Source organism: Acinonyx jubatus, chromosome D4 (genome assembly GCF_027475565.1).
Source record: "Acinonyx jubatus isolate Ajub_Pintada_27869175 chromosome D4, VMU_Ajub_asm_v1.0, whole genome shotgun sequence".
Classification (NCBI taxonomy): Eukaryota; Metazoa; Chordata; class Mammalia; order Carnivora; family Felidae; genus Acinonyx; species Acinonyx jubatus.
The window spans coordinates 36,919,143-36,931,926 of NC_069391.1; the positions used below are offsets into that span (position 1 = coordinate 36,919,143).

Below are 12,784 nucleotides of genomic sequence, written 5' to 3' on the forward strand. Positions count from 1 at the left end.
TTAGAAATTTTAATGTCCCTTTTGCAAACCTGTATTTTCTGAACTTTCCACATCATAAAAAAACATATTAGTATTTTGTATTTATTCAGAGAGAGAGAGAGAAACAGAGTACACAGGGGAGGGGGAGAGAGAGAGGGAGAGAGGGAATCCCACTCTGTCAGCACATAGCCCAAAATGGGGCCTAAACCCGTGAACCATGAGATCATGATCTGAGCTGAAATCAACAGTCAGACATTTAACCAACTGAACCCACCCAAGCACCCCACATATTACTATTTTTAAAAGATAATAGTACATAACTGAACAGAATATTTCACAGGTTTCTGAATACCCAAAAGAAAATTCCTTTGCCACAATATGGTATTCTGTAAGCTAAAATTCTTCCTTAGAAGGACCCTTCAGGGGCGCCTGGGTGGCTCAGCTGGTTAAGCTTCAGACTCTTAGTTTCAGCTCAGGTCATGATCTCAGAGTTTTGTGAGTTTGAGCCCCACGTTGGAGTCTGCACTGACAGTGTGAAGCCTACTTCGCATTCTCTCCCTCCCCTTCTCTCTTCACTCTCTCTCTCAAAATGAATAAACATCTTTAAAAAAAAAAAGGACTCTTTATTAAGCTTTTAATACTGTATCCCAAATGTGGTTATTACAGAGGCACAAGCTTAGCACATTCACGTTAACTCACATCAAAGACAGACTTATCTGAGATTTTACCTTCACATTTATTCAAAAAAACATTTATCGACACCTATCATGTGCCAAGCAAACTCTACAGTTACCAAAAAAAAGTACACAAGACCCCTCAAAATCAAACTCAAAATCTAGCAGAAATGTACACCACCACCAATGACAACATACGTGATGCAGTGTTGAAAGAGAAGTAGGGAGGGGCGCCTGGGTGGCGCAGTCGGTTGAGCGTCCGACTTCAGCCAGGTCACGATCTCGCGGTCCGTGAGTTCGAGCCCCGCGTCAGGCTCTGGGCTGATGGCTCGGAGCCTGGAGCCTGTTTCCGATTCTGTGTCTCCCTCTCTCTCTGCCCCTCCCCCGTTCATGCTCTGTCTCTCTCTGTCCCAAAAATAAATAAAAATGTAGAAAAAAAATTTTTTTTTTAAAAAGAAAGAGAAGGTCTCTTTAAAATACAATGAGTCAGGGGCACCTGGCTGGTTCAGTCTGCAGAGCATACAACCCTTGATCTCAGGGTTCTCAGTTCAAGCCCCACATTGGGCAGGGAGGCTACTTAAAATAAAAATGAATAAATTAAATAAAACGCAATGAGGGATGGACTGGCAGTGTGAGGAGCCCAGAAATCCACTCCCAGCAAAACTGTATATATAAAAAACTTATTTTTTGCTATTAACATGTATTTTTCCTATTTTAAAAATTATTTGTATTTTTTTTAACATTTATTTTTGAGGGAGAGAGACAGAACACGAGCAGGGGAGGGGCAGAGAGAGAGGGAGACACAGAATCTGAAGCAGGCTCGAGGCTCTGAGCTGGAAGCACAGAGCCCAACATGGGGCTCACACCCATAAAATGCAAGATCATGATCTGTGCCGAAATCAGTGAGTCACCCAAGTGAGTCACCCAGGCACTCCTAAAATTTATTTTTAAATAGCTTTTCTATCAATGCTACTTCAATGTTTAAATTGATAAATCATAAGGCATATATTCACTTCAAAATAATGTATGCTAAATTGTCAAAAGAATAAGTCATTGATGTTCTCGAACAAGCAAATATTTCCTAAGTCATTAAAATGAACAGTCACAGAAAACTTAGTGCATTTACTGTGGATTCTTTAATGAGCACCATTCTAGAGTCTGCACCATTCCTAGACTAGATGTTATAGGGAATAAGGTAGAAGACAGAATGCCCTCAAAAGAAATAGCAGACAAGGCAAAAAATACAGTAATGAGACAAGCAAACAATGGTTAATAATACATTAAAAAGTGTTAAATGGTTTTTAATGTCTAATCTGACAGACTCACCAAAAGGCAGCTCAAATCTTGTATCAAGCAAAATCTTATGAGGAGTTGGGTTTTTAGTTCCACATATCTCATCATCTTTCATCAGTGTCTCTGCCTCCAACGTGGACCACTCTCCAGGCCCTTCCTAGAAAACAGAGATCTGAGATTAAACTTTACTCCTTTCATGGCTCTCCTCCTCCTGGTTTAAGAGCTGGTGTTTTCTCTAAATTTCCTTGTTGGAGAGCTCCTGAGGACCACTCACATCCTGATGAGGCAAACACACCACCGTCACAACCTGCCTCTGCTGCATGTGGCTGCCATTCTCCTTCTTTGGTGGAAGCTTTCACTGTGCTCAGCTCTCTGCAAGCCCACTGCAGATAGAAGTCCAGAGTACCACACTCAAAAACCAAACATATCCATAGATCATTATTTAATCTGCACAATTTTTAATGAGTGTATCACCTAAAATGTGTTACCACTTCTAATCAGTAGAGAGCTACTCACATTGCTAGTTAAAGTAGACCTGAACTGGGGCCACAATAAAAATGAACTTCTAGTCTGCCTGGGGAAGTAGAGACTTAGCCAGAACTAAAAGAATTTAGGAAAGAGAGGCATACCTGTATTATCCCTACTCCCAGAGAAAACATTGTCAAGGTTAAAGCTAAACAGGAATACAATACATATTCTCCTAGGTTCAAAGTGAGTGTGTCTATGGAGAAATGAGGTAGAACACTAGTCTTAGAAATAATGTATAGAGACAGTATGAATGAAAATTGCCACGCATGGTAATTCCTTAAACTCTTTTACATGTGGAAGATGGACGACTGAAATCAGTTCCCTGGGAACCAGTGACTTAAAGAATTAAAGCAGAGTTCAGGACCCAGGCTCAGGAAGTTTAATGAGACTGATCCCAGGACAGTGCTCACCAATTAGAAGGGGGGGGGGGGGGTGGAGGACAGAGCAATCTGAGATGCATGGATACATGGATGAGTATTAGCTGAATGGAGGTAGAATGGAGATAAGCACGGGCTAGAAATGTACCTCCAAATGGGCAATGCATTGACTGACCTCATCCGACTGACGAACTGTCTTCAGTGCAATCCACACGGTCCCCACCATGGTGTCCCAGATCAGTCCTTTGTTCCATACCTCCACACTCAGACCCAGGTCCAGGCGACTAATCTCACTAAAGGAAAGAAGAAAGCCCTTTAAAGAAAGCCAGATAGCGGTGCCTGGCTGGCTCAGGAAAAGCATGTGACTCCTGATATAGAGGTTGTGAGTTTGAGCCCCGTGTTAGGTGTAGAGGTTACTTAAAAAAAAAAAAAAAAAAGCCAGATTATATGAATCATATATCTACTATATTCAAGGTTTTGCTAAACCTTAAATACTTTCTCACCAGGATCCTATCATCAGGGAAAATCAAAATGTCCCAGAACACTACAACCATTCTTTAGGTTCCTAGAAAACTATGTAAGTATCCATAACAAAAAGCTTTGTCCATCTGTTCCCTCTCCTCTGGAGCTACAAACATGGTTAGATTAATGCATTTTCACACACAAAAAAATTAAGGTAAGTAAGGAGGTCATTAATGCCAGGTCTGCATGCTTACAGTCTCTACATACTAAACAGTTTTATTATGAATAGTAACACTGTCCTCAACTTACACTTACAAACTATATGCAGGAAACTTAGGAAAAATCAAAGCTTCTTAACAAAATTTACGAAAGGGATTCTAAGCAGAAGCAAAAGGGCCCCTGAGAATATCTAATTGTGATGGGTCCTTGTGGTCAGAGGCAGGTAAGGGACACTAGAGTGTGCCAGTTCACATCACTCGGCCCCTGGAGAACCCACTGGTCATTATCAGTTAAAGTAGACAGTGTCCCATATAAACAAAATGTTTATCACAGGAGAGTGATTGACACAGTGATTTTCCTATAATAACTAGGAAATTTTTTTTTCGAAAAGAAATCATTCCAGAAAGAACCACATAACCAGTAAGCAAAAACAGCATCATACATGGTAGATTATCAACTTAGAAGGGCTAACTCAAATTATAGTCTTAAAGTGGAACAACCACTTACATTAATGCTAAAAACATTCTCCAAAAAGCGCTTATTGAAATACAGGATTATTTGAAAGGAAATGTAAGAAAGATGAGAAAAGGCCAATTCTAGAAGAAAAAGCAGAAAGGTATTCTCAAGAAGACAATAGCTATTCATCACCTAAAGTTTCAAGTTCACACTTCAGAGAAAGCTTGGTTTCTGTGTTCTAAAGATACATGTTCTCAGATTCACATGTCTAGGATGTGGTATTACAACCACAGAATTCTCAAGTGTGTTGAAAACAAGTGAAGCAAAGAAAATTTACCTTTACATAAATACAATAGAACAATGTACTAATGAGTTCATTTGTCTATTTAATTAATGCTTCCTGAGCACATAGAATGCATATGGTTTGGTGCTATGGGCAAGACACACAATACAGGACCCAATTCCTGTCTCTAAAACCTTCCAAGCTAACTGTAGAGCTATTCAAAGTCACAAAGTAGGTGACTAAATTCACCCACTCAGTTAAGGTGTTCACAGTGTGGCGAAACTAAGCTTTCTGTCACACAGTTTCATTCAGCCTAAATAATCGATTAGCCTTAGAAAAGAAACATGACAACCCCACATCTCTTTAATCTGGAAAAGAAAAACTGCACGGGGATACATACGTAATGTTCCTAATGCAAGTCCTAAACAACATCTCAATCCAATTGATGAAAAAAATAGAGATCTTTACAGCTTAACTTGGATAAAGAAAAAAAATCTTTTCTGCAAGGAAACCTGGGGAAGAAAACTCAAACAATGAGGATATCTTCTACAATAAGTTTCTTATCTCACCTATGTGTGTTCAGCAGACCCAACTAAAAGAAGTCTGAGAGCTCTGTTTATGCCTTGTCCCCAGAGCTCTGGGGGAGCTTCTTTTCTCTATTAATTAATCAACAGTATATGTGCATACCTGTATATAAGATTTTGGGCTAAACAAATTCTAAGTAAAGATGCCCTCCCTAATTTCCCTTTAATGAATAATCTAGTCCTGGAAATAAGATACAGAAATATTAAAGATAAATAATGAGAAATACAAAAATGAGTATTAGATACTGACACATAATACATCAGGAAAAAGGAGAAAGAGAGACAAGAGACCAGCAATGGAGCCGCCAGTGACAAAAGAACAGGGTAGGATGAATAAGGAATAAGAGCAGGAAAGAGGAAAACGTAGCTAATAAAATCCATGGGTAACAGAGGAGACAGCAAACTTCACAGCATCTCCAGATGGGAGATGAAAAAAATTCACACGTATAACAGAAAGGTTGAAAGAGGAAGTGCAGGGGAAATTTGAAAATAAACACATAAGAATAAAGCTAGTTATGCTGATGAGAGGCTGCTGATGGCTAGGTTTCACATACTGTGAAGAGTTATAGTAAGTGATTATTACTGGCAATTGGAGATCAGAAGAAAGTAGGATTGCTAGGTTTAAGTGTCATAGCCACAGGAAGAGACTTGAATAAACCACTCATAGCTAACTTTGCACACTACATGTATAAAGAAAGGAATGCATGGTCTCATTTTCACAACTTTGCAACTGAGAAAGGGAATGAATATGGTTTATAATCTTGAGAGAGAGGCAACCAGTGAGAAATGTGACATCACTTGCCCTCTTTCTTCTTGAAGACCCAGTTCTCTCTCAGCTTCCAGGACACCACTATGTCCTATTTCTCTTTCTATCTCTCTGTTCATTTCTTTTTCACTCCCTCTGTCCCACTTTAAATGCTGGTGCTCTCCAGGCTTTACCCCAGGCCCTTTCCCCAATTTACTCACTCTCTCCCTAAGCCTTCTCATCTACACCTACAGCTCCAACTGATCAAAATATTTCTCCAATCCAGACTTCTTTCCTGAGTGCCACATTTAAGTTCCTAACCATCTTCTGTACCTCTCTTCCTACTAGTCCTGTAAGAACCCCAAATATAAGCTTGTCTACAACTGACCTTATTATGTCCGGTATCCTAGTAAATAGCATAACACCTCTCCAATCATGTAAGAAAAGTCTACCTCCTTAACATCTTCTTTCCTTCTTCTCCTAACTATCCCTTCCACTACTGTCTTAGCCCAACACCTCATAATCTTACCTTTTAACTCTTTATAAACAAGTTTCCTAAATGGTATTATAAGAAACAATTTATTAAAAGTCCAAAGGATTGGAATGTATCTACAAGAAAATAATCATCCCTTTGCGCCTCTGAGATGCACTATAATACTTGTAAAGCAATTTTATTTTCAACTTCAAATCTCACAGCAATTTTAATACATTTTCTTGTTTGACACCCTCATTCCTAACTTCCCAGAAAACAAGCATAATCTTGTAAGAAAGACAGACGTGGGACCCCGAGGTAGATAGTTGGTTGACTGACCTACTCTTGATTTTGGTTAGGTCATGATCTCACGGTCATGAGATGGAGCCCTAAACCCTGCATTGGACATGGAGCTTGCTTAAGATTCTCTCTCTCCATCTGTCGAGAGAGAGAGAGAGAGAAAGAGAGAGAGAGAGAGAGAGGGAGGGAGAGAGAGAGAGAAAGGGAAAAAAAAGACCTTTAAAAACTCAATGATTTGCCTAGTCCTTCAAAATTATATTCCAGGGCCAACTGGGTGGCTCAGTTGGTTATGCATCTGATTTGGCTCAGGCATGATCTCATGGTTCAAGAGTTCAAGACCTGCACTGGGCTCTGCACTACCTCTCTCTCTCTGCCCATCCCCCACTCATGTTTTCTCTCTTGCTCTCTCAACATAAACAAAAAAAAAATGATATTCTAGGGGTACGTGGGTGGTTCAGTTGGTTGGGTGTCCAACTCTTGATTTTGGCTCAAGTCATGATCTCACAGTTTGTGGGTTCGAGCCCCGTATCAGGTTGTGCACTGCTTGGGAGCCTGCTTGGGATTCTCTCTCCCCCCCCAACTCTGTCCCTCCCCCACTGATGCATGCACACATGCACACATTCTCTTTCTCTCTCTCTCAAAAAAAAATGATATTCTATAAATTTCTCCCCTTTTAATTTTTTTTTTTTAACATTTATTCATTTTTGAGAGACAGGCAGAGACAGAGCCAAACAGGGGAGAGGCAGAGAGAGAAGGATACACAGAATCCAAAGCAGGCTCTAGGCTCTGAGCTGTCAGCACAGAGCCCGCAACAGGGCTCAAACCCAGGAACCATGAGATCATGACCTGAGCCAAAGTTGGCCGTGCAACCAACTGAGCCACCCAGGTACCCCTTAGTATTCTTTTTTTTCTTTTTTAAGTTCATGTGTTTATTTTGAGAGAAAGAGTAAGGGAGAGGTAGAGAGAAGGGGAGAGAGAATCCCAAGCAGGCTCCATGCTGTCAGCACAGATCCCAGTGCAGGGCTCGATTCCATGAACTCTGAGATCATGAACTGAGCTGAAATCAAGAGCTGGATGCTTAACTGACTGAGCGACCCAAGTGCCAAGTTTTTTAAAGCTAGAGCTTACAATCGTAATATATTAATTTTTGTGTCATATACAAGAAATTCTACTAATTGTTACTCATTTTTATTAATTAGAGTTAGGTATGACATTTCACTCCATAAAGCAAAAGGATTTTAAGCACAGAAATGCTCATCTTCTATAGCAGGCAATCCAGGTGTATACACATACACTCATTCTCTGTCCATATCTCTCTCTCACACACACACACAAGCATAACCACATACCTTCAAGGAGCCTTCTGAGAATTGAAGCAAGATTTAAATTATATCTAATATCATGTTAAGTATATTATACTATTTCATAATTCTGACCACTGGGAAAATCTGACTAGGTAGTATATTTACCGAATTAATTGGGAGTTTACTTGCATTCATAATTCATATAAGATAGAATAGATTACAAATCCAAGAGACAAATTTACTCCAGGGATACTACTGGAATGACCTTCACATTTCAAGGAGGCTAGAGATAAATCTACTTTATAATTTAAAAAGGCATGGGGGTGCCTGGCTGGCTCAGTGTTGCATGCAACTCTTGATATTGGGGTCATAAATTCAAACCTCACATTGGGTGTAGAGAGTACTTTAGAAATAAAATGGGGCAGGGAGGAGTTAGGATGACATAGTAGTAAGGGGACCTTGGGTTTGCCTCCTCCCTTGAACAGAGATGGATCAACATCAAACCATTTTGAACACCTAGGAAACCAATTTGAGGATTAACAGAACAATCTGCATCATTTGAAAGAAAGAATGTGGCAGGTACATAGTACAGAGAGGTACACTGGGGGAGAAAAGAGCTTAGGTGCTGCAGAGGTGAGGAAGCCATCTTCGTGGACAAGAGAGAGGGAAAGGGGGAGAAGCTGCTGTGCAGTGACATGATCATTTTCTGGGATAAGTCGGCCCTGGCTACAGCACAGTGAGACCCACCCCCAGATCACTGTGGATCCAAACCGCAGGGGTCTTGGAAGTGCAGGGTTTTGAAACACAGCAGCGCCTAAGATAAAGCTCTGGAAAAGCTGGTAGGTGGACAGCTGGGACACAGGGAAAATGCAGGGAGCTGATGGGAGCAGAGGACACACGGGGCACACAGGAGGGGTGATTGATCACACACCTGTGAGGGTGTGAACTTCCCACTGTGAAGACTGGGGGGGGGGAATGAACCATTTTCACCATTAGCCCACCAACACTGACTGACCCTAGTAAGATAAACAGCACCACCAAGTGGAGAATAAAACTGTTACACCAAGTTCCACTCCCCTGCACCCTCTAGGCACATGTCCACTAAGGCAAGTCCTCCTGAGAATCAGAGCAGCAGGCCCCTCCCTCAGAACACCAGCACAATCCCTTCCACAAGTTTAGTCTACTGACCATAGAGTGCTGCAAAGTTTCAGCTCTACAGAAAACTGGAGGATCTAGCTTCATTTGGGTTCTTTGTTTGTTTGTACTTTTCAGTTGTTTCTGTATTTGTTTTGTTGTTTTTCTCTTCTTTTACTTCTTGGATTCAAGACCAAAATTTATTTATTTTTTATATATATATTTTTTTATAAACACACACATAGGTTCTAGCATTCTTTATTTCATTTTTAAAATTTTTTATCTCATTGTATTATCATTGTTTTTTTCTTCCTCCAAAATAATAAGACAGAGGAATTCACCTCAAAAGAGAGAACAGGAGAAATGATGGCCAGGGATTTAATCAATGTAGATGTAAGTAAGATGTCTGAACTCGAATTTAAAACGATTATAAGGATACTAGTTGGGCTTGAAAAAAACATAGAAGACACCAGATAGTCCCTTTCTGCAGAGATAAAAGAACTAGTATCTAGTCAGGCCAAAATTAAAAATGCTATAACCAGATGAAAACACAAATGAAGGCCATAAAAACAAGGACAGATGAGGCAGAGGAGCAAATTAGTGATATGGAAGATAAAATTATGAAAAATAATGAACCTGAAAAGAAGAGGGAAACAAAGGTCAGGGATAATGAAGGCAGACTTAGGGAACTCACTGATTTAATAAAACATAATAATATTCATAACATAGGAATCCCAGAAGAAAAAGAGAGAAAGGGTGAAGGCGGCTTATGTGAGCAAATTAGAACTGAAAACTTCCTTAATCTGAGGAAGGACACAAACATTAAAATCCAAGAAGCACAGAGATCTCCTGTTAAATTCAACAAAAGTCAACCACCACCAAGGCATATCATAGTCAAATTCACAAAATACACAGACAAGGAAAGAATCCTGAAAGCAGCAAGGGAAATAAAGTTTTTTAATCTACAATGGAAGACAGATCAGGTTTGTAGCACATCTGTCCACAGAAATTTAGCAGGCCAGAAAGGAGTGGCAAGATATATTCAATGCGCTGAATGGGAAAAAAATATGCAGCCAAGAATACTCTATAGATCAAGACTGTCATTCCAATTGGAGAGATAAAGAGCTTCCCAAACAAAAACAAAAAAAGTTTGTGACCATTAAACCGACCCTATAAGAAATTTTAAGGGAGACTCTTTGAATGGGGGAAAAAAAAGACAAAGCAACAAAACCTAGAAAGGACCAGAGAGCATGACCAAAATCACCAATTCTACAGTAACACAAGAGCACTAAATTCATATTTTTCATTAATCACTCTGAATATAAATGGACTAAATGCTCCAATCAAACAACATAGGGTATCAGAATGGATTTAAAAAAACAAGAGGCCCCTGTATGCTGCCTATGAAAGACTCATTTTAGACCTAAAGACACCTGCAGATTGAAAGTGAGGGGATGGAGAAGCATCTGTCATGCTAATGAAGGTCAAAAGAAAGTTGGAGTAGCCATACATTTAAAATTTTTTTTTATGTGGAGTAACCACACTTATATAAGACAAACTAGATTTTTTTTAATGTTAACTTAATGTTTTATTTATTTTTGACACAGTGCACATGTGAGAGCTGGGGAAGAGCAGAGAGAAAGAGACAGACAGAGGTTCTGAAGCGTCTCTGCATTGAGAGCAGAGAACCCAATGCAGGGCTAGAACTCACATATCATGAGATCATGACCTGAGCCAAAGTCTGACGCTTAACCAACTGAGCCACCAAGGTGCCCCCCTACAAACTAGATTTTAAAACAAAGACTGTAACAAGAGATAAAGAAGGGCATTATAACACAATTAAGGGGTCTATCAATCAACAAGATCTAACAATTGTAAACATCTATGTCACAACATGGAGCACCCAAATATATAAATCAAATACTGACATAAAGAAACTCACTGAGGTGGAGGAGGGAGCCAAGATGGCAGAACAGCATGGAAGTTTTTGTGTGTCTCGTGTCCATGAAATACAGCCAGACCAACACTAACCAATCCTACACACCTAGAAAACTGATCTGAGAATTAACACAACAATCTGCACAACCAAAACCACAGAATTCAGCAGAGAGAGAAAAAATTCATTTTAATTTTCAATTTTTATTAAAAATTTTTTTTTTAATTTTTACTATATTTTTAACCTTTATGTAAATTTTTTCAAATTAAATTTTACTTCCATCATTTTATTTTAGTCTACTTCAATGTATTCACTTTTTCAAATTTTCAAAGGATTTCCTTTTTTTAATTTTTCATTTCTTTTCTTTTTCTTCAATACAGAAAGAGAAAAAATTCATTTTTATCTTCAATTTTTATTTAAAATATTTTTAATTTTTCTTACTATGTTTTTTACTTTTGTGAAAGTTTTTCAAATTCGATTTTAATTCATCATTTTATTTTAGTCTACTACAGTGTATTCACTTTTTCAAACGCTTTTCCTGTTTTTTCTTTTTTGTTTCTGTTCTTTTTCTTGAATACAGAAAGGAAAAAATTCATTTTTATTAAAAATATTTTTAATTTTCTTTCTACTATATTTTTTACTTTTGTGTAAATTTTTTCAAATACTATTTTACTTCCATCATTTCAATTTAGTCTACTTCAGTGTAATCATTTTTTCAAATTTTCAAACGATTTCCTTTTTTTTTCTTTTTTTCCCCTTGTTTCTCTAATCTATCTAGCCACTTTCAACACGCAGACCAAAACACACCTATGATCTGACATCATTTATTCGATTTTGTGTATGTGTTTAATTTTTTAATTTTAATTTTTTGTTTTTTTTTAATTTTCGTTTTTTCTACCTCATTAATTCTTTTTCTCCCTTCAAAATGGCGAAACAAAGGAATTCACCGCAAAAGAGCAGGAAAAAAAGACAGCTAGGGACTTAACCAACACATGTACAAGCAAGATGTCTGAACCAGAATTTAAAATCACGATAATAAGAATACTAGCTGGAGTCAAAAATAGATTAGAATCCCTTTCTGCAGAGATAAAAGAAGTAAAAACTAGTCAGGATGAAATAAAAAATGCTATAACTGAGCTGCAATCACGAATGGATGCTGTGGTGGCAAGGATGGATGAGGCAGAACAGAGAATCATCTATACAGAGGACAAACTTATGGAGAATGATGAAGCAGAAAAAAAAAAGGGAGATTAAGGCAAAAGAGCATATTTAAGAATTATAGAAATCAGTGACTCATTAAAAAGGAACAACATCAGAATCATAGGAGTCCCAGAAGAGGAAGAGAGAGAAATAGGGGTAGAAGGGTTATGTGAGCAAACCATAGCAGAAAACTTTTCCAACCTGGGGAAAGACACAGACATCAAAATCCAGGAAGCACAGAGGACCCCCATTAGATTCAACAAAAACCGGCCATCAACAAGGCACATCACAGTCAAATTCACAAAATACTCAGGCATGGAGAAAATCATGAAAGCAGCAAGAGAAAAAAAGTTAAGTTCTCTTAACCTACAAGGGAAGACAGACCAGGTTTGCAGCAGACCTAGCCACAGAAACTTGGCAGGCCAGAAAGGAGTGGCAGGATATATTCAATGTGCTGAATCAGAAAAATACACAGCCAAGAATTCTTTATCCCACAAGGCTGTCATTCAAAACAGAAGGAGAGATGAAAAGTTTCCAAGGTAAACAAAAATTAAAGGAGTTGGTGACCATGAAACCAGCCCTGCAAGAAATTTTAAGGGGCACTCTCTGAGAGGAGAAAAGATGAAAAAAAAAATTATTTACTGATTTATACAAATATATATACATACACACACATATACATACATACACACACACAAACACATATATACACACACATACATACATAAATACCAAAAGCCACAAAGATTAGAAGGACCAGAGAACACCACCAGAAACTCCAACTCCACAAGAAACATAATAGCAATAAATTCATATCTTTCAGTACTCACTCTAAACG

The 12,784-nt window shown here is 38.6% G+C and overlaps 1 protein-coding gene across 12 annotated transcripts in view; it reads right to left on the reverse strand.

Moving 5' to 3' along the window:
• The window catches only part of UNC13B (unc-13 homolog B), a 237,719-nt gene that overhangs the window by 152,890 nt on the left and 72,045 nt on the right, over positions 1–12,784 (reverse strand). For all 12 annotated transcript variants that reach the window (XR_008291122.1, XM_053204957.1, XM_027039368.2 and 9 more), the window contains 2 exons: positions 3,027–3,144; positions 1,980–2,103 (listed from right to left, as the gene is read on the reverse strand). Coding sequence is in view for 11 of the 12 variants with exons in the window: in XM_053204957.1 (XP_053060932.1) it covers positions 1,980–2,103; positions 3,027–3,144 (242 nt within the window). In the remaining variant the exon portion in view is untranslated. The remainder of the gene's footprint in view (positions 1–1,979; positions 2,104–3,026; positions 3,145–12,784) is intronic.